The 27,296-nt window shown below is 42.3% G+C and overlaps 1 protein-coding gene across 9 annotated transcripts in view; it reads right to left on the bottom strand.

Annotated features, from left to right (window-relative positions):
* The window catches only part of LOC137432868 (transcription factor 7-like 2), a 255,878-nt gene that overhangs the window by 23,095 nt on the left and 205,487 nt on the right, over window positions 1-27,296 (bottom strand). For all 9 annotated transcript variants that reach the window (XR_010985589.2, XM_068125134.2, XM_068125133.2 and 6 more), the window contains 3 exons: window positions 19,640-19,769; window positions 19,422-19,500; window positions 4,752-4,838 (listed from right to left, as the gene is read on the bottom strand). Coding sequence is in view for 8 of the 9 variants with exons in the window: in XM_068125134.2 (XP_067981235.1) it covers window positions 4,752-4,838; window positions 19,422-19,500; window positions 19,640-19,769 (296 nt within the window). In the remaining variant the exon portion in view is untranslated. The remainder of the gene's footprint in view (window positions 1-4,751; window positions 4,839-19,421; window positions 19,501-19,639; window positions 19,770-27,296) is intronic.

Raw genomic sequence — 27,296 nt, 5'->3', positions numbered from 1 at the left:
TTCTCTTTCTCTTTCTCTTTCTCTCTCTCTCTCTCTCTCTCTCTCTCTCTCTCTCTCTCTCTCTCTCTCTCTCTCTCTCTCTCTCTCTCTCCACACACCCCAACGTTACGTCACATCTCCAAGTGTGCATCGCACCAGGCCACCGGGAGACAAACACCAACAAGCAACTAATTAAAGTTAATTAAGTTGCCAGCGTAATTAGCAAGACGCGCGAGGCCTTCTTCTCCTCAAATTATAAACAAACAGGCTGTGAAACATGGTTAATTAAGCAACAATTAGTCAGACGCCAGCGGGCGGTTTGCCATCCCCAACTGAGAGAAATCAAAGCTGGAGATTTTATTGCCGATGCAGCGTAAATGGACGGCAGGGACCCGAGAAGGAAAGAAGTGCTTGTGATCAGACGAGATGGAGCAGCTGGAATCGGGACATCTCAAGGAGCCTTGATAAACATTTGCGGATGTTTCAAAGAAAGATTGTTTTGCCACTTTTCTTTTTTTGTACTTCATAAACGAACATGCTCCATAACTAGATTTTGTATACAAAAACAACCTCGTTCATGATCTTGTGTAACTGACCTAGAGGGGGGAGAACACAGGGGGTGAACAAGCTGGAAAACACAGGGGCTGAAAGTAGAGGAAGGAAAACACTGGGGATGAAACAGAAATGGAACAAAAAAGGACGGAAGGAAGGTGGAGGAACTGGAGGGAAGATGCAACCTAAAAAAAAAAGGAGTGGCTTTGGGGTGGGTTAATGAGGATAGAAAAGATCATGAATATGAATGGGGGACCACAGAGAGGCCACCGACCTGCTCGCGACCTGAGGTGGAGGTGAACAGCCATCTTGAAGCCTTGGAGGGAAGAATTAGATTGATGAGGTTGGTTCCAGAAGTGAGAGCAAAGAGGAACAAATGAGTGAAGTTAGCAGTGAGTCTGGATTTTGGGAGTATCAGCAGAAGTGAGTCACTGAAAGATAGTGAACGCTATATAGAGAAACGCACAACCTTAGGGTGGGTGGAGGGTGGTGGGTACAGAGCATGGAAAGATTAGAGGATTTGAAGACCATAAAGGAGGCTGTAGAAGACAGAGAGGCCACCGATCTGCTTGCGATGTAGGGGTCGTGCGCAAGTAAGTTACACGATAGGCAAGCACGAACCTGGACCAATCCGCTATGTGACGGTTCCTTTAATTACGATACATTAAGGCTAGATTGTTACTTCAACACCTTACATCAACTTTTGAGATCGTCGTTATCTGCTGTTTGAAATTCATGGTGGCCATCCAAATCTTTTAGAAAAAAAATTGAGATTCAATTAAAAAAAAAATTACATTTTTTTTGAAATTCAAATTCAATTTTTTAGAAAATAATTTCTTTCTTTTTTTCTTCTAATAAGGAAGAAATTATGAAATGTATAATATGAAAGAAATTTTATTTTCAAGTTTCCTGTCGTTGAGCTACATTAGGGCGAATCCTTTTTTAAATCTTCACGGTCTTCAAGCACGGTCTTCAAGCAGCCATCAATCATCTGGACTGGTCTCCAATCTCTACCGCCTCTGACATCAACTCATCCTGGGAATTCTTTCAAAGTAAATTGCTCTCTCTCATGCACAGATTTATACCATCTCGTCTTCAGTTGTCATACCCTTCCTCCCGTCCATGGTACACAGAATCTTGTGGTGAGGCTGTTGCCCTGAAACAACTTGCTTTCGTCTCCTGGAAAGCAAATCCAACGGAAGGAAATCTCATTTCCTTTCACAAAGCCCGAAACAAGTGTGTGTCCACCCTCAGGAGAGCCAGGAAACAATATCTCACCATTCTCAAGACCGAACTCTCTTATCTGTCTCCCTCTTCCAAATCCTGGTGGCGTCTGGTCAAATCTGTTTCTGGTGTTTGTTCCCCCTCCATCCCCTCCCTCACCTCAAACGGCTTAACGGCTGACTCCGCACGTGAAAAAGCTGAATGCCTCAACTCTGTGTTTGCCTCTAAATCTTGTGTCCCAAACCCATCCCTCTCTGTACCCACCGTACCCAGTCGTACCCAGCTGCTCCTGGACTCTGTGTCCTTTCCTCCTGACAAGGTGGAAATGTTTCTGTCAACCCTCGATTCTGATTCTGCAACTGGTCCTGACGGCATCAGCCCACGGGTCCTAAAATCATGTTCTTCTGCTCTTTCACTCCCTCTTTCTGTTCTCTTCACCCTCTCTTTTGCTCAAGGTCATCTGCCATCTGCTTGGAAATCAGCCAACATCACCGGTTTGCACAAAAAAGGTGCAAAAACAGATCCCAGCAACTACAGACCAATCAGCCTTCTCCCAATTATCAGCAAAGTCATGGAATCCATCATTGCTTCAGATATTAAATCTTTCCTCTTCTCCAATGGCTTGATCTCTGATCATCAATTTGGTTTCAGACCTGGTCACTCTACTCTGGACATGCTGCTTCTGCTTTCTCAACAATGGATGGAGGTCCTCAATGCCAAACAGGAAATTAGAGCTGTCTCCCTTGACATTTCATGTGCCTTCGATACGGTCTGGCACCCTGCTCTGCTCACCAAACTCTCCTCCTTTGGTATCCATGGAAATCTCCATGCATGGCTGGTGGACTTCCTCTCTGGTCGTAGTCAACGTGTGGCCCTGAATGGGTTTCTCTCATCTCCTCTTCCTGTTCAGGCTGGAGTTCCCCAAGGTAGTGTTCTGGGCCCTGTGCTTTTTCTGGTCTTCATCAATGATCTCTCTGACTCTCTTGAAAATCCTCTCTATCTCTTTGCTGACGACTCTACTCTCTGTCGCTCCATTCCGCATCCCTCAGATCGGCAGTCTGCAGCCTCCTCACTCTCTGCAGACCTGGACAAAATCACAGACTGGTCAAACAAGTGGAACATGTCTTTCAATCCTGACAAATCTCACACTCTTACAATGTCTCTCCGAAAGGACCGACTGGACAACCCTCCCATCTACTTTCTCAACAATCCTCTCCAAGAAGTTCTGTCGCTCAAGCTTTTGGGTCTCACTATCTGCCATGATCTTTCTTGGGAAAACCACATTTCCAAGCTGGCCTCCAAAGCCAGTCGCCGACTGGGCATCCTCCGTCGTGCGAAGTCCTTCCTTGGCACACCTGAGCTCCTCACCACAATACAAGGCTTTCATCCGCAGCTCAATGGAATACTGTTCCCCCCTCTGGGCTGGTGCTCCTGCCTCACACCTTGCTCGGCTTCACGCTGTTGAGGCCAAAGCTTTCAGAATCATTGGAATCTCCTGCGATGTAGTCAACACCGAGGGCCTTTCACTCACTCACCGCAGGCAGGTTGGTGGTCTTTCTGTCTTCTACCGACTACTCTCCGGCCTTGCTCCCCCAGCTCTCTCTGTGCTCTGTCCCCCCAATATTCCTTCAGGTCGCACAAGATCTGCCTGCAACCCTCTTATGGTTAAACTGCCAAAGTCTAGGCTCTCTGCTCACCTTCACTCTTTCATGCCCCTTTTCTCCCGCCTCTGGAACAAACTCCCCCACTCCCTTCAATCCCACTCCTCCCTCCAGGTCTTTAAAACAGCTGTTCACCACCATCTCTTATCTTCCCCCATCGAAAACCTTGATCTTTTCTACCCCCGGTAATTCACCCCAGAGTCCTTGCAGTGTTCAAATGTTTTATTCTTCTCCCACCTCCCCCCAAGTCCTCCCGATGTCCCTGCTCTCAAATGTTGTGTTTGTGTCCTTCCCCCTCTTCCCCCTCTCTTTTGTGTCCTTCCCCCTCTCTCCCCATCTTGTCTGCCGCTCCCCTTGTTTTTTGTGTTTTGTGTGTCGGTTTGTCTTTTTGTGTGATTAATGTTAGCTCTTTCACGAGCCTCGATCTTGTATACAAAAAAATAAAAAATAGAAAAAAGATTTTGAATGGGCCTCTGGTTTTCTCCTCCAAGGCAGCAGAGATTGTTTCATTTACTGAACATCCTTCCAAAGTTGAGGAGACAATTTAGTGATTTTGGCTGATCATTGTCAGCTTCGTTAACATCATCATGTTGTCCATGCCTGCCTTCATTAATCTATCGTGAGATTATTACTATCAACCTTCCGCATGGTCCACTATATAGGACGAACGTTGTGGCGTTGAAGTCGTTTCCATATTTTTCTCACCAACTTTTGAATTCTTCCCCAAATTCAACCTCTCACCTCACAGAAAGAAGAAGAACCACCTTTAGAGGCCATTTTTCCCCACAGAGCGGGTGTTGGCCTTTTTTGGGCACCGTGGTCCCCTTTTTGAAGCAATGTTTTATGGCCAGATGCCCTTCCTGCCACCAACCCTGTTAGTCGCCTCTTGCGACACACAAAGAATTACCAGTGAGCTCGTACTCAATTTGCCGACCTCAGAAGGATGACAGGCTGAGTCAACCCCCCTGGTGTTAATTCCGCGATCGACCGGGATTTGAACCCAGGATCCAAGGATCCCAAGCCCGCACCCTAACCGCTAAGCCAACACCAGGCTCACAAAATGAAATACATTAATGAAACCTGATATTTGAATTTATTATTTCATTGTGCTGTGTTTTTACACTTCCTGTTCTTCATTGCACCTGCATTAAATATTACTTATAATTCAGGTAAATTACATTTTACTTTGTCCTTTAGGGAATATCATACCAATTGACCTATTGAACCCTGTGATTGACCTGAGGAGGAAGTTCATTCATTCAAACTCCTCGGATGTGAAATCAGCCGTTATTCACTCTGCCTTAGTGTGTGTGCGTGTGTGAGATACATACATACCGTGACACAGGTGTGCTGACTGTCAGTGCTGTTGGGTACGGGTGCCTGAATCCAGCTGAACTCAGTGGGTAGACTGGTTGACCCTGCCTGGAAACGATACACCAACCGATAATCAACAGGTCCGTTCTCACCCATTTGACAATCAACAACAAAACTTCCCTGAGCTAAGATGTGTTGGCCTTACGTTGCTGTGTCAAGAGTGGTTTTGGAATTTTCGAACAATCTACCGATACTGAACACACGTACAATATGCACCTATGATACAGCATGATGCACCTATGATACAACATGTACACAAACTATGTCGGTCATATTTACCCCCTCATTGAAGGTCATTAGTGAGCCAGTTGAGTTTTTACTGCCAATCTGATATCGAGATATAGTAATGCTCGTTGCATGAGCTAAGCCTTTCCATAAGCTTAGAATTGGTGTCGTTCTTACGATTGCCCTCAGCCGGATTTAAAACAACCGCCTCCACGATCTATCATGTTGATCCACGATCACGATCACGATCTCCACGATCACGTCTTTACTTCACGAACTAGAACGGCACTCGGTGTAGCGCAAATGTCCGCCAGGCTGAATAGTGCCACCTTTTGTATCTCACCGATAGGCTGGATCTGGATTCGGACATGACCCAAAATCGAATCAGCTTGTTCGTGTCGCCTAACCAACTCATCCACCAAGTTTTGTTTCAACTCGTCCACAACTTTGAAATATCGTGCTTTATATTGTTTTTGGTCCTATTTCTCAATGGTGAAAAATAACTTAATGTTGTTTTTAAAAATAATTGTACCTGGATCTTCACCAAAATTGAAACAATTTGTCCTTGCCATACACACAACCTGTCCACCAAGTTTTGGCCGAATCTGTCCATAACATCTTGAGATAGCTTACTCATAAACAAACAAACAAACAGACAGACAGACAGACAACCATACAGACAAACAGACAGATAAACAAACAGACAGACATACAAACACAAAGACACAAACAGACAAGCAAACAGAGAGACAAACAGACAAACAAACAGACAAGCAAACAGACAAACAAACAGACAAGCAAACAGACAACAAACAAGACAGACAGACAAACAAACAGACAAGCAAACAGACTAGCACATAGAAAGACAACCAAACAGACAACCATACAGACAAACAGACAGACAGACAGACAACCATACAGCCAAACAGACAGACAAACAAACAGACAGACATACAAACAGACAGACAAACAGACAGACCAACAAACACAAAGACACAAACAAACAGACAGACAGACAGACAGACAACCATACAGACAAACAAACAAACAGACAAGCAAACAGACAATCAAACAAGACAGACAGACAAACAAACAGACAAGCAAACAAACAAACAAACAGACAAACAGACAAACAGACAAACAAACAAACAAACAGACAGACAAACAAACAGAGAGACAGACAAACAGACAGACAGGCAAACAAACAAACAAACAGACAGACAAACAAACAGATAAACAAACAGATAAATAAACAGACAAACAAACAAACAGACAGACAAACGGACAGCCAAACAGACAGACAAACAAACAGACAAACAAACAAACAGACAGACAAACAAACAAACAAACAGACAGACAAACAAACAGACAAACAAACAGATAAATAAAACATATGTCACCCACAGGGTGAACCGTATCTTGCCAAAATGTGAAAATTCCGTTTTTTCGTCATGACGTCATCAAATGACGTCATAGCGTCAAACTGTTTACAGATCTGGGAAGCACTCATCAAGGGCATTCATATGAGGTATTACTCGATATGGTACCTACGATTTCAAAATTTGACCTTGGGGTCAATAATTTTCGACCTCCAGCGCTAACCATGAAGGTCAAGGCCGATCGCCACCAAAAACTAATCAGCTGAGCGCCGGACCATATACTAGATTCCCATGAAGTTTGGAGACGATCCGATCAAAGTTACTCAAAAAATTAGTGTTTCGTCGACCTCCATGATTGACCACAAAGTGACCTTGACCTTTGACCTTGACCTTCATAATTTTGTGTGCTAAAGGGTATCTCTAAAAGACTCTGATATGCGAACTTACAAGAGTTTCCAAAGGGAACTGTGCTCTACAGAGTGACCTAAACAATGCGAACTAAAGCAATACAATATACATGAAAAGTGCAGTTTTTTCGTCATAACGCCGTCAAATGACGTCACATTGTCAAACTAGTTATATGTTTGGAAAGCACTCAACAAGGGCTTCAATTTGAGGTACTACTCGATATGGTAACTGAAACTTGAAAATTTTACCTTTTGGTCAAAATTGAATGACCTTCAAAATGACCTTGAAGGTCAAGGCCGATCGACACCAAAAACTAATCAGCTGAGCGCCATACCACACCCTATATACCCACCAAGTTTGGAGATCATAAGATCAAAGTTACTCAAAAAATAAGGGTTTCGTTGACCTCCATAATTGACCGCAAAGTGACCTTGACCTTTGACCTTGACCTTCAAAATTTTGTGTGCTGAAGGGTATCTCTATAGGACTCTGATATGCGAAGTTACAGGAGTTTCCAATAATAACTGTGGTCTACAGAGTGATCTAAACGTGAAAAAAAATGATTAACCACAAACAAAAAAACAAAAAATGAACATATGTCACCCACAGGGTGAACCGTATCTTGCCAAAATGTGAACATGAGTGACTTGCTTCAGGTCACAGTGAGGTGAACAGAACTGCTATCCACTAGAAGCGCAAAGTGACCTTGACCTTTGACCTTGACCTTAATAATTTCGTATGGGGAATAGTATGTCTTCATGACCAACGCACATGAAATATTGAAAGATTTTGATGAGAACTGAGGAAATAATTTTTTCATGAAAATTCCGTTTTTTCGTCATGACGTCATCAAATGACGTCATAGCGTCAAACTGTTTACAGATCTGGGAAGCACTCATCAAGGGCATTCATATGAGGTATTACTCGATATGGTACCTACGATTTCAAAATTTGACCTTGGGGTCAATAATTTTCGACCTCCAGCGCTAACCATGAAGGTCAAGGCCGATCGCCACCAAAAAATAATCAGCTGAGCGCCGGACCATGTACTAGATTCCCATGAAGTTTGGAGACGATCCGATCAAAGTTACTCAAAAAATAAGGATTTCAACATTTGACCTTGGGGTCAATAATTTTCGACCTCCAGCGCTAACCATGAAGGTCAAGGCCGATCGCCACCAAAAACTAATCAGCTGAGCGCCGGACCATATACTAGATTCCCATGAAGTTTGGAGACGATCCGATCAAAGTTACTCAAAAAATAAGGGTTTCGTCGACCTCCATGATTGACCACAAAGTGACCTTGACCTTTGACCTTGACCTTCAAAATTTTGTGTGCTGAAGGGTATCTCTATAGGACTCTGATATGCGAAGTTACATGCGAAGATATGCGAAGATATGGTACCTACGATTTCAACATTTGACCTTGGGGTCAATAATTTTCGACCTCCAGCGCTAACCATGAAGGTCAAGGCCGATCGCCACCAAAAACTAATCAGCTGAGCGCCGGACCATATACTAGATTCCCATGAAGTTTGGAGACGATCCGATCAAAGTTACTCAAAAAATAAGGGTTTCAACATTTGACCTTGGGGTCAATAATTTTCGACCTCCAGCGCTAACCATGAAGGTCAAGGCCGATCGCCACCAAAAACTAATCAGCTGAGCGCCGGACCATATACTAGATTCCCATGAAGTTTGGAGACGATCCGATCAAAGTTACTCAAAAAATTAGTGTTTCGTCGACCTCCATGATTGACCACAAAGTGACCTTGACCTTTGACCTTGACCTTCAAAATTTTGTGTGCTGAAGGGTATCTCTATAGGACTCTGATATGCGAAGTTACAGGAGTTTCCAATAATAACTGTGGTCTACAGAGTGATCTAAACGTGAAAAAAAAATGATTAACCACAAACAAAAAAACAAACAAACATACAAGCTGACTAATACATCTTGCAAAAACTTCGTTTTGGCAAGATAAAAAACAAACATACAAGCTGACTAATACATCTTGCAAAAACTTCGTTTTGGCAAGATAATAAACAGACAAACAAACAAACAGACAGACAAACAGACAGCCAAACAGACAGCCAAACAGACAGACAAACAAACAGACAAACAAACAGACAGACAAACAAACAAACACAAACACAAACAGAGACAGACACAAACAGAGGTGTGAAAACAAATGTTGGTCTACCTTGGGTGGTGGAGGTAATAAAGAGAAACCATTAAACAAGTTCACTTTTGGATATTCTGCTTCTACAATATGAACCTCACAGTCAAATAAACTTTAATTCTTCAGGGAGTTCAGAATGATTCATTCTTGATTCAGAGTGTTCCTAAAAATCATTTTCTCATCAGTGACGAAATCATAGTTGTTTCAGCATTATAACAAAACTAAATGTCATTTTATTGGTGTCATAGTGCAACTAATGTTCTGAATGACCAATAAACTTACGAACATAGGAAGATTAGTGAATTATAAACAATTGGTTAAAGAAAATTAGGTTAAAATTGATTTGAATGTTAGAATCAAGACACAGTGCGCATCAGCTAACCTCATTAAAATCTGACAAGATAGCCTCTCTTTGGCAATGTCTGAGGATCATCTCAGGTATGATCTGCAGTTCGATCAGAAATCTAAAGAGATGTTCAAAGGATTAATTAACACCAATTAATGGGTACATTAATCCTCCCCCTTCACATGCGCCGTCTTGTCCTATTGTTATCGGTCACATCCAAGCATGTGCCTAGTCGTTCTTCATCTTCAACTTCTTTCAGAATCAGCACACGACTACAAGTAGCATCAGTTGCTGTGCCGCTGATGCAGTGCCCCTCTGTAGGTTAGAGCAGAAATTTGGAATTTTCCCAGGGTGGTGGTGATAGTTCACTCTACTCTTTGTGAAGGATCTTTAATGTCCACTAACTAGTGTCAGCATCCAGTGTAAGGTCCATTGGAGGGACGGTGCACGCGTTCATCTTAATGCATCTGGCCCTGCCTGCGAAACACCAGGATGGCAGTTTATAGCTGGGGCGGATATTCGAAACCAGGTACACAGCTCACAGGTGAGTGTGTATACCTTAAACTGCCACTCTGGTGTTCAACAGGCAGGGCGATGCATCAATGTTTGCGCTGTGCCTCGGTGGGTGTTAAGCTGGAGGTCCCACAAGCTAGCACCGGGGGGCCTTGGTCGACGTTAAGCATCCCTTGGTGTCTTTCACCAAGAGTCGGCGAGTCATCACCAGCATCCTGGACATATTACAAATTCCTGCACGTTCAGTCTCGCATCGTGTGTTGGAGATGCAACCCATCCAGAATTGGTTCAAACCTAGAAACATTTGGGGACTATTCGTGATATGCAAATATGATATACAGAGCTGGGCAAAAAGTATGGATTTCTAATTTGAATTAATCCAAATATATCGGTGGACGCAGGTCAAATTACCCACAGTCAAGCTCATGGCGTGGTGTGCTGGCCTGAAAGAAAAATGAATTTCATGAGTAAATACGTTCTACATTCCAAACAAAAAGTCGGGTATCAAAGCAATATAAACCACTAATTTGTGAGCTGCTGGAGTCACGTGACATCAACGTTTGTTCCAATCACGTGACCACAATGTAATGCATTCAGAGTCGTAATTCTCATATCTTCGTGGCATTCCTGTTATTAAAACGATCCAATAATGCTTTAGAATTTAGTTCATAATTTATGACAATGCATTATTATTATTATTATTATTATGATATTATGCATTTCGATAAGTTAAAAGGCAAGGAAAGTGTTAGGCTCTTGACTCGTTTATTTCTTATTTATTCGCTTTCGTAGGTCGACAAATCATGGGGAAATGTCACAATGGCTTCGGTACGGTGTTTAATCGCCAAACTAATAGTCTTCCCCAAGCACGTAGCCAGGATGTCAACGTGGAAAAGGTCCCACCACCACCACCAACACCACCCCTACACCCCCTTACAATTTTTGAGAAACTCTCTCTGATTTTCTGTTCCTAGCTTTCACAAGGGTCTATATCACTTGCAGGGCGAGTGCAAAAGGACAAATGGAAAAAAACAAATGCTGGAAAAGATAAATGCTGGAAAAGACAAATGCTGGAAAAGACAAATGCTGGAAAAGACAAATGCTGGAAAAGACAAATGCTGGAAAAGACAAATGCTGGAAAAGACAAATGCTGGAAAAGACAAATGCTGGAAAAGACAAATGCTGGAAAAGACAAATGCTGGAAAAGACAAATGCTGGAAAAGACAAATGCTGGAAAAGACAAATGCTGGAAAAGACAAATGCTGGAAAAGACAAATGCTGGAAAAGACAAATGCTGGAAAAGATAAATGCGGGAAAAGACAAATGCTGGAAAAGACAAATGCTGGAAAAGATAAATGCTGGAAAAGACAAATGCTGGAAAAGATAAATGCTGGAAAACACAAATGCTGGAAAAGACAAATGCTGGAAAAGATAAATGCTGGAAAAGACAAATGCTGGAAAAGATAAATGCTGGAAAAGACAAATGCTGGAAAAGACAAATGCTGGAAAAGATAAATGCTGGAAAAGACAAATGCTGGAAAAGACAAATGCTGGAAAAGACAAATGCTGGAAAAGACAAATGCTGGAAAAGACAAATGCTGGAAAAGCTAAATGCTGGAAAAGACAAATGCTGGAAAAGACAAATGCTGGAAAAGACAAATGCTGGAAAAGACAAATGCTGGAAAAGATAAATGCTGGAAAAGACAAATGCTGGAAAAGCTAAATGCTGGAAAAGATAAATGCTGGAAAAGATAAATGCTGGAAAAGACAAATGCTGGAAAAGATAAATGCTGGAAAAGACAAATGCTGGAAAAGACAAATGCTGGAAAAGATAAATGCTAGAAAAGACAAATGCTGGAAAACACAAATGCTGGAAAAGACAAATGCTGGAAAAGATAAATGCTAGAAAAGACAAATGCTGGAAAACACAAATGCTGGAAAAGACAAATGCTGGAAAAGATAAATGCTGGAAAAGACAAATGCTGGAAAAGATAAATGCTGGAAAAGACAAATGCTGGAAAAGACAAATGCTGGAAAAGACAAATGCTGGAAAAGACAAATGCTGGAAAAGACAAATGCTGGAAAAGACAAATGCTGGAAAAGATAAATGCTGGAAAAGACAAATGCTGGAAAAGGCAAATGCTGGAAAAGACAAATGCTGGAAAAGACAAATGCTGGAAAAGACAAATGCGGGAAAAGACAAATGCTGGAAAAGATAAATGCTGGAAAAGACAAATGCTGGAAAAGACAAATGCTGGAAAAGACAAATGCTGGAAAAGACAAATGCTGGAAAAGACAAATGCTGCACAAATCATTGTTGATAAAGCAAGCAGAAAAGAGGGCCTCGCTGCTCTATAAACGCTACTGAAATATTAATGTTCCTCCTTGGACGAGGATTCTCGCGACATCAAAGGGAATGGGGTTGAATCAATGACATGATAAATAAACGATTAAAGCATAATTATGTTTGTTACAATGTAGTTCGTTACACCTGGAAACACAGCTGCAGCATCGGGTAACACCGAGGGAAACAACTTACAACGAAAAAGGGAAGTGGAGTTTTTACCTCGGCGGACCGCTTTATACTTGTGCACCTGCAGATACAATCACAACTATCAATACAAATGAGACTACAACAGCACTCGGTAAACGCATACCGCTGCCAGGCTGAACAGTTTATGCTTTATATCCACTGATAGGCCGGATCTGGATTCGAACCTGGACCAAAATGTATTTGTCTTGTGTCGTGTCACTTACCCTACCCAGTACCCAACCTCCAAGTTTTGCCATAAGTCGTCCATAACTTTTTGAGATATACACTATATGGCCAAAAGTATGTGGACAACTGAACATCACACCCATATGTGCTCGTCGAACATCTCATTCCAAAATCATGGGCATTAATATGGAGTTGGTCCCCCCCCCCCCCCCCCCTTTGCTGCTATAACAGCCTCCACTCTTCTGTGAAGGCTTTCCACGAGATGTTGGAACATTGCTGCGGGGATTTGCTTCCATTCAACCATAAGAGCATTAGTGAGGTCTGGCACTGACGATGGGTTATTAGGCCTGGCTCGCAGTCGGTGTTCCAATTCATCCCAAAGGTGTTGTATGGGGTTGTGGTCAGGGCTCTGTGCAGGCCAGTCAAGTTCTTCCACACCGATCTCGACAAATAATTTCTGTATGGACCTCGCTTTGGGCACAGGGGGAATTGTCATGCTGAAACAGTAAAGGGCCTTCCCCAAACTGTTGCCACAATGGTGGAAGCACACAATTGTCTAGAATGTCATTGTATGTTGTAGCATTAAGTTTTCCCTTCACTGCAACTAGGGGGCTGAGCCCGAACCATGAAAAACAGCCCCAGACCATTATTCCTCCTCCACCAAACTTTACAGTTCACACTATGCATTCGGGCAGGTAGCGTTCTCCTGACATCCTCCAAACCCAGATTCGTCCATCGTACTGCCAGATGGTGAAGCGTGATTCATCACTCCAGAGAACGCGTTTCCACTGCTGCAGAGTCCAATGGCGGTGAGCTTTACACCACTCCAGCCAACTCTTGGCATTGCGCATGGTGATCTTAGCTTTGTGTGCGGCTGCTCGGCCATGGAAACCCATTTCATGAAGCTCCCGACAAACAGTTGTTGTGCTGACGTTGCTTCCAGAGGCAGTTTGGAACTCGGTAGTGAGTGTTGCAACCGAGGACAGACGATTTTTACGTGCTACGTGCTTCAGCACTCAGTGCTCCCGTTCTATTAGCTTGTGTGGCCTACCACTTCGCAGCTGAGCTGTTGTTGCTCCTAGGCGTTTCCACTTCACAATAACAGCACTAAACTTGACCGGGGCAGCTCTAGTAGGGCAGATATTTGACAAACTGACTTGTTGGAAAGGTAGCATCATATGACGGTGCCACGTTGAAAGTCACTGAGCTCTTCAGTACGGCCGATTCTACTGCCAATGTTTGTCTATGGAGATTGGATGGCTGTGTTTGATTATATACTAGAATATAAGACCCGTAGCTTCGCTGATGGAAATAACATGCTGCGATGCTGTGATGGCTAATCTATGGGGGGTTGGGGGGGAAGGATTCCTGGGAGATCCTGCTCTCCGTGCAGGGATAACCAACGTCACTGACGTGTTGGCAAACTGAAAACGTGTTGGCATTTTCAGTTTTGACACACGTGTCCATGTACCGATAAAAAACATTTGCGGATCACAAACACTCCCGGGAGTTATGCGAATCCACCGTAGTTGGATTTATTAAAATCCGTTAATCCGTTCTCAAGTTATAACACGACAAACAGACAAACAGACAGACAGACACGGCTCCTTTTATAATGTAGATACCTGTCAGCAATGGGTGTGGCTGAAACAGCCGAATCCACTATTTAGAAGGGGTGTCCGCATACTTTTGGCCATGTAATGTATATCGTGTCTATATAGTTTTTAGCCCTATCACTCAATGGTGAAGAATCACTTACAAAATAAAAAAAATTCTCGTATCCAGATCCGGATCCGGATCTTCACCAAAATCTAAACATTTTGTCTTTGTCACACACCCAACTCAACCACCAAGTTTCGTCCGAATCCATCCACAACTTTTTGAGATATCTTGCTATATATCATTTTTTGCCCTATCTCTAAATGATGAAGAATCAGTTAAAAATTCTCAGACCCATATATGGATCCGAATCTTCACCAAAATCTAATCATTTCGTCCATGTCACAAACACAACCTCTCCACCAAATTTCGTCCGAATCCGTCCATAACTTTTTGCGATAACTTGTTCACTGACAGACAGTGGTGAAAACATTAACCTCCATCCACCTCTGGTGGTGGAGGTAACTCGGCTTCATGGATTATGAAATAACTCGAACACAGCAAATGGTCAAGGCGTTTGAGATTTTCCCTCATACTTAAGATTTATAATCAATGATTGTTTTACTTATTTCCAAAATATCCTATTATGGAACCTTTGAAGCCTCACTTTGTTCATCCAAATTCTCATTTTCCTTTTTTATAAACATGAACCTGCAAAAAAGAAGTGAATGTGAAATTAATGGGATTCAAAAAAATTTTGTGACATCATTCTCTTCAGAATAACATTCGTTAAAATACCATCAATATATTACTGAGAACGTGCCAAATCTGAACTGTGATCAGGTGGGCCAAGCAGTGACGATCACCTGTGTTAGCTCTTACATGGGCCACTGCGCATTGTCTGGATCTAGAAAAAAGGAAAGCGAGGTATCACCGACATCTTCAAGAAATTCCAAATTCCTGCTCTGATTGGATGCTTGGAAGACAATGGCAAACCACCCAGCACAGGTCTAGCCAAGAGACTGCTTCAGCAGCACCAACGCATTATTAGCATTGATGATGATGATGAGGGACCATCAGCAGATTTTACAAATATGGTGGATTTCTATTAACCTCGATTCCCTTTTTATTTATTTACAAAGTTGAGACTCACGGAAGAAGAAGGCGACGGATGGTGCAACTCTTGGACACAATACGGAAGGGAATGAAAGAACAGAAAAAGAGGAGACAGAGGGATGAAGGAAGGAAATACATCAAGCTGCAGAGGGTTAAGCTTGTCAGGGTCAATAGGAGTAAAACAAGATTGTGAGTAAAGATGGGGGATGACATGAGATGGACGTGCACTGCCTGCTTGAAGCTTTGAATGGAATAATGGGATCGAATGGCCTCACGAAGGAGGTTCCACAGATGGGAGAAAAGAGGAACAAAGGATTTTGGGAGTTTAATCACCGGAAGGGGATTTTTTTTTTTGTATACTGAATCGAGGCTCGTGAAAGAGCTAACATTTATTTCACAAACAACTCAACCAGACAAACAAAATATATAAAAAGAGGGAGCAGAAGACAAGATGGGGAGAGAAGGGAAAGCACACAAACATAACATTTGAGAGCAGGGAGATGTGTGGGAGGGAGAGGGCTTGGGGGGAGGAGGCGTGGGAAGAGGGTGGGGGGGTGGGAGAAGTATAAAACACAAGGACACCAAGGACTTCCAGGACAGAAGTTGGTATTTCAAAAAAGTGGATTTGGGGTGAAATTAGCGGGGGTAGAAAATATTAAGGTTTTGGATGGGGGAAGATAAGAGATGGTGGTGAACAGCTGTTTTAAAGACCTGGAGGGTGGAGTGGGATTGAAGAGAGTGAGGGAGTTTGTTCCAGAGGCGGGAGAAAAGAGGAATGAAGGAGTGAAGGTGAGCAGAGAGTCTTGATTTTGGCAGTTTAACCATAAGAGGGTTGCAGGCAGATCTAGTGCGACCTGTAGGAATATTTGGGGGACAGAGCCCAGAGAGAGCTGGGGGGGGCAAGGCCAGAGAGGAGTCGGTAGAAGACGGACTGTGCCGGACTGTGCCTGTGCAATTTGGTCTCCTGCGGTTGGGTCCGTCCGGCATTCGCCTCAGGGGATGAGGTTTGTTCGGGCCAAGGCTCCAATGGGTGTAAATGGGTGCATCCTGGAATTAATGGGGAGGAATTTGAGAACTGAGGGAGCTAGACTGGAGGAGAGGAGGGAAAGAAACAGAGAGATCATCAACTTGTCTGTGATGCAAGAGCAACAGGTGTTGTTCCTTTGCCTTATCATGGGAGATGCCATTAATACTGAGGGCTTCAGATTCCACTGATTCCAGGAGAGACAGATGAGATGCTCGGACTCCAGTCCATAGTGGAGAGCAGTGCTCCATTGAGCAACAGATCATTCCATCATATGCTGTGAGTTTTCTTTTCGAGGAAAGACCTGGAATGATGGAAGGTTTTCCTTCACCACTTCCCCATTTCTGTATGTCAGATGAAATTCCCCTTTCTTATCAACTCTCCAACTGTTGTATTTGGATCTTACCGCTTTTCCTTTTCTCCAATTTATTTTTCACAATTTACCCCACTTCCGCCCCCCCACATTTTTTGTTCTCCATCTCTGCCTATCTAACATGTCGATAACACCACTTCCACAACACAACTCATATTAATGTCAAAGCTATTCAATTTCTGTACCTTTGGAAATTCAGCACATCGACATGCTCATTTTATCTCTGAAACATTCGGTATACCTACATTGCCTGTTGTATGATGTTCTTGCCCACAAAAACGTGTTTTGAGACATACTCACTGAAAAGGTTGGTTTGGAAAAATCGAAAAAACGTGTTGTCCTCATCAAATGAAATCATGGGAAATATCCCAGTGGATTATAAAAAAATTCATGGAACATGAGACTGCTCAGCATTTTGGGAAGCCAACATATCACTGGAGCAGGTGATACCGACTAAACTGCATTTATTAATTAATTTATTTTTAGAAAGATGGCTTTTTATTTTTTACAAAGAGATAAACACTCTCATGATCATGTGGCTACCTTGTCTATTTTGGCTGCGCATTGGTATAAAGATGTGATGATTGCGAAGCATCGATGAAATGTAAAAACAAACTTTTCCGTTTTCCGATCCTTCCACTAAAAGTGTGTTAAAATGTTATCGGAATGAGATTTTTTTTTTTGGTATACAAGGTCGAGGCTCGTGAAAGAGCTAACATTAATTACACAAAAAGTCAAACCGACACATAAAACATATAATAAGGGGAGCGGTAGACAAGATGGGAAGAGAGGGAGAAGGAAACAAACACAACATTTGAGAGCAGGAACATCGAGAGATCTGTGGGAGGGAGAGGGCTTGGGGGGGGAGGGGTTGGGAGAGGTATAAAACACATGGACACTGCAAGGACTTCCAGGAAAGAAGTTGGAATTTCAAAAAAGTGGATCTGGGTGAATTAGCGGGGGTAGAAAAGATCAAGCTTTTGGATGGGGGAAGATAAGAGATGATGGTGAACAGCTGTTTTAAAGACCTGGAGGGAGGAGTGGGATTGAAGAGAGTGAGGGAGTTTGTTCCAGAGGCAGGAGAAAAAGGCGAATGAAAGAGTGAAGGTGAGCAGAGAGCCTAGATTTTGGCAGTTTAACCATGAGAGGGTTGCTGGCAGATCTTGTGCGACCTGTAGGAATATTTGGGGGACAGAGCACAGAGAGAGCTGGGGGAGCAAGGCCGGAGAGGAGTCGGTAGAAGACAGAAATACCACCAACCTGCCTGCGGTGAGTGAGTGAAAGGCCCTCGGAGGTAGCTTCATCGCGGGAAATTCCAATGATTCTGTAGTCGGGTATCAGCGTGTTTTGAGTGGATTGTAAATGTAAATTGATGTTCACAACAGTCCAAGAAACGGCAAGATTATATATATATATATATATATATATATATATATATATATATATATATATATATATATATATATATATATATATATATATATATATATATATTGTAATATATTAGTTTATATAATAATAATGGAGGCTAATATACTTTGCGACCATACAGCGAGAAACGTTTCAAGGATATAGAACTGATCCTGAACAGTTCGCTACTCCATCGCAAGATAACCGACTGAATATGCAGGAATTTTGGAAATTGTCCAAGGAGCCAGTGATAACTCACAGACTCTTTACGAAGGATACCGTGGGATCGCTAACGTCCACCAACGACAAGCCTGGAAGACGAGTCCTCCGGCATTCCTACGGATGGCAAACATATTCATGAATCGCCCTGCTTGCGAAATACCAGTGACAGCGTCAAGATTGAACCCAGGCTAGACAGCTCAAAGGTGAGTTTGCACACCACTAGGCTATCTTATCAGGCCATAAACTTAATTAGGGGGAAAAGTTTTTACCTCCGCCACCGAAGTTCGATGGAGGTTATGTTTTCACCCCTGTCTGTCTGTCTGTTAGTCTGTTTGTGAACAAGTTATCTCAAAAGGTTGTGGACGGATTCGGACGAAATTTGGTGGAAAGGTTGGGTATGTGAAAAGGACGAAATGATTAGATTTTGGTGAAGATACGGATCTGTATCCGGCGACTACAATGTGATAAGTGATCCTTCACCATTGTGATTCATAAGTGATTCACCATTAGGGCCAAACATTATATCTAGCAGGACATCTCAAAAAGTTGTGGACGAGTTATGACAAAACTTGGTGGATGAGTTGGTTAAGTGACAAGAACAAGCCGATTCGATTTTGGTTCAGGTCCGAATCCAGATTCGGCCTATCAGTGGGATAGAAACCATAAAGTGTTCAGCCTGGCAGAGGTATGTGCTCTACCGAGTGCCATTCTAGAGTTCCTTATGGATTCATGGATGGATGGGAGGGATGATCATTGTTCTCACGCCATCAGGTATCACAACCATGGACGCGTTGCCACCTGACTGATTATACACATTTATACACTTAAAATAAATAAAGCTTTGGTGTTTCTTGACCTAACGTGATTATCTCATTTATAAAATATTATCAACTCCCCCTCATGGTTACAGGAATTTTAAAGAGGAAAGAAAACCTGCTGGTAAATAATGCAAACTGTCCCAGTGAATGAATTATTTTTTTCAATAAGTCTTATGATGGACCATCTACATCCCGATACCTTATTGAACATGGATAAGAAGTGCTGTGCAATGAATGTAGTTTAAATGGCTGTGCGGATGTACATGTAGAGTGACAACAACAGTTCTGAAGAAACTAACCAACAGAGCGGATGAGGCAGCTGTCCAGGTAGTGGGTAGTACGGTGAAAGGTCATGACCTTGAGGTGGACGTGGGATTCCTAAAATAAAAGTTACCATACAATCGTCAGCTCTTACTTCATCCCCAAGTATAGATGTACATTCTAAGTGGCTACAGTATGTAGTGGCTGGTAGTGAAGCAGCGGCAGTGATGTCACAAGTCATCCACTTAAGTCGTACCTGTCTTGGGATCAATGTCGGGCAAGTGCGGGGATGCAGCTCCATGAGCAAAATGTTCATTTCCATAAGCAAGTAATGGAGTCAGGGGGTGCATCGGATGCGAAGGCTGTACCACCGGAACCTTGTTTGACTGCAAGGGTTACAAGGAGGGAGAGAACAGTGTCAACTTGCAACCATAAAAAAAATTGATGTTTCTAGTCAGCGCAAAGATGAGAAAGCACGAGCCTAATTCTCTGATTATTTATCTTTCTTGGCACCAATGAGCGAACTCCAGATACACCGAGACGAATTGCTCGAGCAATATCAGCAAAGGTTGATCATACAATATACTATGTACCCAGGTAGTCAACAACCCCAGACCTACTCTGGCGAGACATACTGCCAGCCGTTAGCTCGATTCGGTCTGGTTTAGTTTGCTACCTGGTGAAACACTCCACCACACAGAGAAAGTGCTGCACCGATAAGACCATGACAGTGCAGCAACTTTTCCGCCCACTAGATGGTATGGGATCTCCGGTGACAAGGAAATGCATGGAAACTCGTGTGAAAAATCACTTTGGGCCCAAGTTAGACCCCACTTTCAGCATTCGCACATTAACACAGGCAATTATTGCAAAATACTAAAAACAAAACAGTGAGACAAACATGAACTGGAAGTAAGTAAGTAAGTAAGTTATGCACTTTGAAAACTGAAGGGAAAGGACAGAATTGGCTTTTCTGTTTTATTTCATTTCATTAGATCCACCTCTCCTCTGGCCTCGCTCGCTCTGCTCTCTCAACCATCTAACCCTCCCAGAAACTCCAGGATACACGCATTCTTCCAGGAACCACTCCTGGCTAAACTCACAAAATCCAAGTTGACTGCACACCTCAAGTCTTTTAGTCCAGGCTACTTTTCAAGGCAGGAGCCGCCTTTCAGACATTGTACTCTTCCCTCAAAAACTTAAAGGACGCGTTGCACCACCATATCATTGTCATCCATTATCCTTGCCTACAATTTTATTACCCCCATTAAACCTTCTTAACCGAACCTTACTTACAGATTATTGCATTTCCTCCCCTCTTCTTGCTGTTCTTGTCCTATTTGTTAATTTCCTTGCCTATTATGTTCTACCGGTGCCACATGCCTTACTTTAATCACCTTACTCTTCCATGAGCCTCAATCTTGCAGAAACAAAAATTTCAAAAAACAAATCCCTCATCACATAGATGTGCCAGCACATCCATGTTGCTCATGGATCATGTTGCACAGGCAATTTATAAACCTGTGACAGATTGCACGGCTAAGCACGACCTGCCTTTTGATGCATCCTCATGCTTACACAACTTCATCTCTAAGAGCTTCCTTTTACCTCGATTCATGGGCCAAAACAAAGAATTATCCATGAAATGGATCATCAACTGGCATCATGTGCATTTATTTTCATCACAGGAAAATATTTAGGTACAGCTGGAGGGGAACATGCACAAAACTACAGAATACATTGCTAGTTATTGAAAATATATTTGAGAACTTTGTTCATCCCACCATGCATGGTCGAGTTTCCATTGATGATACATTTTCTGATTTATAAAGAGAACGACGGAAAAAAAATAATTGCAGAATATATTCAATCTAGGATTTTTTTTTTACTACTCCTTCTCATCTGATCTGGTATCTGTGGGTGGATATACTGTGATCTGGCCCACAGTCTAATTCTCCGCCATTGCATCGGCTTCGCAAAATGCCTTTCAATGCGCTTCAGTGGATATGATTTTTTTTTTTCAGTGGATATGATGTTTTCCTTTGATTCTTATATTTTAATAGCAAGATGTCATGAAAAAATGAAGCTAACTCCGAGGGCCTTTCACTTACTCAGCGCAGGCAGGTTGGTGGTCTTTCTGTCCTCTCTCGACTCCACTCGGCCTTGCTCCCCCAGCTCTCTCTGGTGCTCTGTCCCCCAAATATTCCTACAGGTCGCACAAGATCTGCCTGCAACCCTCTTATGGTTAAACTGCCAAAATCTAGGCTCTCTGCTCACTTTCACTCTTTCATTCCTCTTTACTCCCGCCTCTGGAACAAACTCCCTCACTCTCTTCAATCCCACTCCTCCCTCCAGGTCTTTAAAACAGTTGTTCACCACCATCTCTTATCTTCCCCCATCCAAAACCTTGATCTTTTCTACCCCCGCTAATTTCAACCCAGATATACTTTTTAGAAATACCAACTTCTTTCCTGGAAGTCCTTGTAGTGTCCTGGTGTTTTATACTTCTCCCACCCCCACCCCCCCCCCCCCCCCTCCTCCCACGCCTCATCCCCCCAAGCCCTCTCCCTCCCACAGATCTCCCCATGTCCCTGCTCTCAAATGTTGTGTTTGTGTGCTTCCCCTTCTCTCCCCATCTTGTCTACCGCTCCCCTTATTTTATACTTTGTGTGTCTGTTTCATTTTTTGTGTGACAAATGTTAGCTCTTTCACGAGCCTCGATCTTGCATACAAAAAATAAAAAATAAAAAATCTCGATGAGGCAACAAGCTTCACCTGTATCAACTGGGAATACAATGTGACAGTTGATAACATTTGATGTGCTAAGGGTTAAAATGAATACCGCCTTCACTTCCTACATCCCCATTACTTACCTCTGCAGATATTTGTGTGTAAGTAAATGATAAATAAAAAAAACCAAGAATACTTTTCAGGATATTCATCACTTCGTTTTAGAGCACATTGCCATGGAGTTTTGGAGTTTAAAGTTTTTCTGCAACATCGCGATAATTTCAAACTACATAGGACTGTGTTTGAGATTCTTTTTCTATTTCTATTATAATTCACTGCATTGAATGAGAAATCAGAGCGGGTATTAAAAAGTTACAGAAAACAAAATAAGATGATAAAACTACATTATTTATTGCCGACTCTAAAAATACCCATGTTGCAAACCAGACATCTAAATAATGCAAATGCCGAGTTCCTGCGATAATTGTGGGGGAATTGGTGCAAACTTTGTATGAATATTGTAAGAAATCGAGAGAGTGATTGAGGAGCTGGCAGGATGGCCTCGAGGTGCGCACCCTCACCTTTGAACTGTCTAGCCTGGATCTGAACCCCGACCAATTTATAAACAGACTCAGCTCACCCACTTGATGTTTGATATTTGACCCACTTGATGCTACTCATACCAGGCGATGCATCAATGAGTGCGCTGTCTGTCAGGAGGACCTTAAGTTGGAAGATCTTCATATTGTCAGGATGTCTAAGCACTTGTTCATCCTCACTGGTGGCCATTAAATATCCCACACATGTCTTTCGCGAAAAGTTGCCGAGTTATCACCGGTGTCCTGGAAAAATTCATCCCTGTCCTGACTGAAGACTCTCAGGAAGGAATCGGCAACCATGACACTCGGTAAAGAGTCTGATACATTGATGATGATGAGTGAGTGATTTCGCATATTCAATATATCCATGTCGAAAGGTACGAAGTGTATGGCAGAATTCTTAATTACTGAAACAAAAGTACATCGGGAAAAAAACCCAATACTTGTATATTACTATACATAACAGGCCTTGCATATGCATATGAGGTGAGGAAAGTTGACAATAAAATAAATAGAGAGATATTTGGTGGGTAAAGGCTCATTAGGACCTTTAAAATAAGGGCATTTAGGGCAAAGCTGAAAATTGATGGATGTGCTGCTTTTGTTCGGGAAATCGATGAATTTCAGAAAAGATTACAAACAGATATGGGATTGTGTTCGGCAATGACCTTGGAAACAAGTGTGGGATGAGACTAACGTTCCAGAAGTAGGATTTGAATAAAAATAACAAAAACGTGGACAAATGGTGACCAATCAGACAGTTTGGAGTTGAGGAGTTGTATATCCGTTCCAGTTTGCTCAAAAGATGGACCATGTGCTTGGTGCTTCGTATGCAGCCTGAGGCTGCTGGATGCATCATTTTCTGGGAGTGTGGCTGTGCCGCTGATGCAGTGCCCCTGTTACCAGTAAGCTGGTACTCATTTTGCCGATCTCGGAGGGATGGCAGGGACCATGGACTGAGCTACAGTTATTGCGAGACCTGAGAAAAAAAAATGAGACCATACTCTAAAATAACTTGACCTTTCCTGCAGTAAGCTCGAAGCAATAGTTTAAATGGCCATGGAATTGCGTCGACAGGTCTATCCTGTTTGGATCTTTTCTTCAATATTTTAAGACTGCAGCCCATCTACCACCACTGTCCCTGTAGATGGTCTCTTCTTCGATACTCTAATTGACTCTGCACCCTCCTGCCCCCTCTCTATTTATTATTCTGCCTTTCCCTGACAGTGGATGTTAGTGCCTTGCCTAGCTAATGTTAGTACCTGTTAGTGCCCTCATATTGTCAATATGTCTTTAAAAAAAGCCATTATACTTTGATCCATGAGCCTTGAACTCTGTATCAAAACAAAAACGTTCAATTATGGTATCAGCTGGTATATCTATCGGCCACAATTACTCACATTGACGAACTGTGAACAAAGTGCTCTACCTGCCATTTTATACTTCTCATCAAAACGAGGTCTAGTGAATTGTTCCCTCAATCATTCCTCGTGGTGAGACCTTCATCGTTTTCTTGCTGCTCGACAGGCACGCCTATCGAGGTGACATGGCAGAATGAGTGAGGAAATTGCTCATCGGAGTGGAAATTCACAGAAATCTTCACCTGGTCCATTTGTGGATAATACAATCCTTGAGGGATAAGGACTCCATGGAATGCGTGCCAGAGTAACAAAAGCGATTTCATGATATTTCATTTTGAGTTTTATGGGTATAATCTATTAAATGAACAAGACATCGACAGTGCAGCTAACAAAAGTCAGGTCGGGATTAGAAAATCCGTTATGGGGTCAATATCACCCGGTTGTACCCTATTATTGTTTACCTCCGAGGTCGCTGCAAAAGCCGATGTTCTTGAAAAAGGATTTCTAACATGTCTAATTTTTCTTTCTCCAAGACAACATGGTTTGGTGAATCCTAGCTCAGATAGACCACAACAGCCGCAGCAAGTCGGCAATCCACCAATAATAACGAGAACCATATAAAAAATGTGAAACGCTCATCATTAATTGGTTATGGAACTTAATGCATAAAATTCCTCCGATATTGTTACTTTCAGGAATATTCATTATGACTTCAGCAAAAAATATAACAATAACTAAAAGTGGTCAAATTCAAGGAAATGGGGAAAAAACAGCAAAAGCTCTGATTTAAAAACTGCATCGCTTTGGAGACCTTTTTTTTAAGTACACCTGTTCAATAATCTCATTCCAAACAAGCCACAAGTGGATTAAACATAAATATAGCAACTTAGCATGGGTTCTCCTGAGAGTCTGATTATGCAATAATCTCATGGCAGTAAACGATGCTTATTGCAATGGATATAATGAGATGATCCCGACCTTTCTCTGAAGGTTCACGGTAACCATACGTGTTGTTGAGACAGCGTGTGGAATATGCATGCCAGCTCGGAAGGAGCTCGAATGAAGTGTTTCGGCATTTTTACCTCAGCAAGCGAAGGTGGACTGAGGTTATGTTTTCACCTCTGTTTGTCCGAGAGCAGGATATCTCAAAAGGTTATGGACGGATTCTGATGAAACTAGGTGGAGAGGTTGGCAGTGTGACATGGACGAAGTGATTCGGTTTTGGTGAAGATTTGAATACGGATCCGGATCAGAGAATTTTTTTGAGTGGTTCTTAACCATTGAGATATGGGGTTACAAATTATATATAGCACGATATCTCAAAAAGTTGTGGACGGATTCTGATGAAACTAGGTGGAGAGGTTGGGAGTGTGACATGGACGAAGTGATTCGGTTTTGGTGAAGATTTGAATACGGATCCGCATCAGAGAATTTTTTTGAGTGGTTCTTAACCATTGAGAGATGGGATCACAAATTATATATAGCACGATATCTCAAAAAGTTGTGGACGAGTTAGGACAAAACTTGGTGAATGAGTTGGTTAAGTGACAAGAACAAGGCCATTAGATGTTGGTTCAGATCCAGATCCAGATCCAGCCTATCAGGTGGATACAAATGTAAACTGTTTTGCCTGGCTAAGGTATGCGCTCTACCGAGTGCCGGTTCTAGTAGCGAATGCTTTCCTGGCAAATGGGGTAAACACTTACAACCATGGTAGACTTCACTTATAATAGCTTTATAATGAAGTTTAATCATTGGACGAACTTTAGAAGTCAAATTATTGTTGTTATTTGAGTGTGGTGGGATGTATGGGGAGGAGGGTAGAGTGGTCGGTAGGGGAAGGTTGAGATATTTGACACCAATAAAGTTCTAATAATGACTGCAAACAAAAAGACATTTGCTCTTTGTATAATCTACATTATATCGATTCAAAAGCTGAACATACGTGACTGCTATTGCGGGAAGTTATATTCTCAATGATTATTTAAAGTTTGCGTTGTAATTAGTCTGCCACAGAGTTATAATTGAAACAAAGGATAGGTAAGCTTCCATTGTTCGTTATTTTTTCTGGCACACGGTTCACCGAATTGACTCCTCCAAACGTTTGGATTATTGTTTAAATAGGGGACCTGATCACATTTATAATCACAAGTGGTAGAAGGTGGAGAAGTTAAACTTTCACATTCCCAAGAGAACATGCAATTAGCCCCGATTGATTGATTTCAAGCCACGTCATGTCTTTTATACTCATGTTAAACAGATGGTCTCTGTGATTATGCAATGGATTATGCAAAAGGTACAAAACAAGGTGGATTCCAGGTGTACATTCATGATGTAAAGTACGAATTCAGCAAATGTCTGAGTTCCGTATGCGTTACGGTCGCATGGAAATAAAAGTTTATAACAACACTCATAACAAACAAACACTGTGTCTAACAGGATATAGTACCTTTGAGTGCACTTAAATTTAAACGATCTTGTCTGAGTTTGATTTCTGACCCAACTTTACTTTAGATTGGTATTTTGCAGGTAAGGTGGTGCATCACAAAGTGCTTTTTTCACAAAGTTCCTGAATTTTTTTACCAGCCAACTCCACAAGAAGGTGAAAATAACTGGGTACGTTAAAGTAGTAGTAGTAGTAGTAGTAGTAGTAGCAGTAGTAGTAGTAGTAGTAGTAGGGCTGGAAGAATAGCCTAGAGATAAGCACACTCATCTCTAAGCTGTCTAACCTGGGTATAAACTGTCATCCAGGTAGTTTCACAGGCAGGCATGGCGATTCATCAATGGGTGTGCTGTCTCTCCATGGACGTTAAATGGGCTTCCCATCTGCCGGTAGTAGTTAGTAGTTGTTAGAGATCCTACAGTGTCCTTCGTGAAGAGTAGGTGACATACCATCAGCACCGCATACAAATTCTAAAATCCTGCCCTAACCTACAGAGGGCATCATCCTGCCTGACTGCATCGGTGGCACAGCTGCGTCCTGAGTCTATGATGTTACCCCACACCTTGGGCTACATACAAAATAAGCAGTTGTCGTAGTAGTAGTAGTTGAAGTAAACTAACAGTATAAAGTTAGCGAAACATACGGCAAAATAAGTATACCTTTCCTCCATCTAGAAAATCTTCTTGGTCCTGGTTACATGTTGAGGATCCTGAATGTCCCACCAGAAGACTCTCTGGTTGATGGTGTAGGGAACAATTTCAAAATAATAATGTTCATTAT

The sequence above is a fragment of the Myxine glutinosa genome, chromosome 8 (genome assembly GCF_964187855.1).
Source record: "Myxine glutinosa chromosome 8, kmMyxGlut1.1, whole genome shotgun sequence".
Classification (NCBI taxonomy): domain Eukaryota; kingdom Metazoa; phylum Chordata; class Myxini; order Myxiniformes; family Myxinidae; genus Myxine; species Myxine glutinosa.
This window is presented reverse-complemented; position numbering and strand designations above follow the sequence as displayed.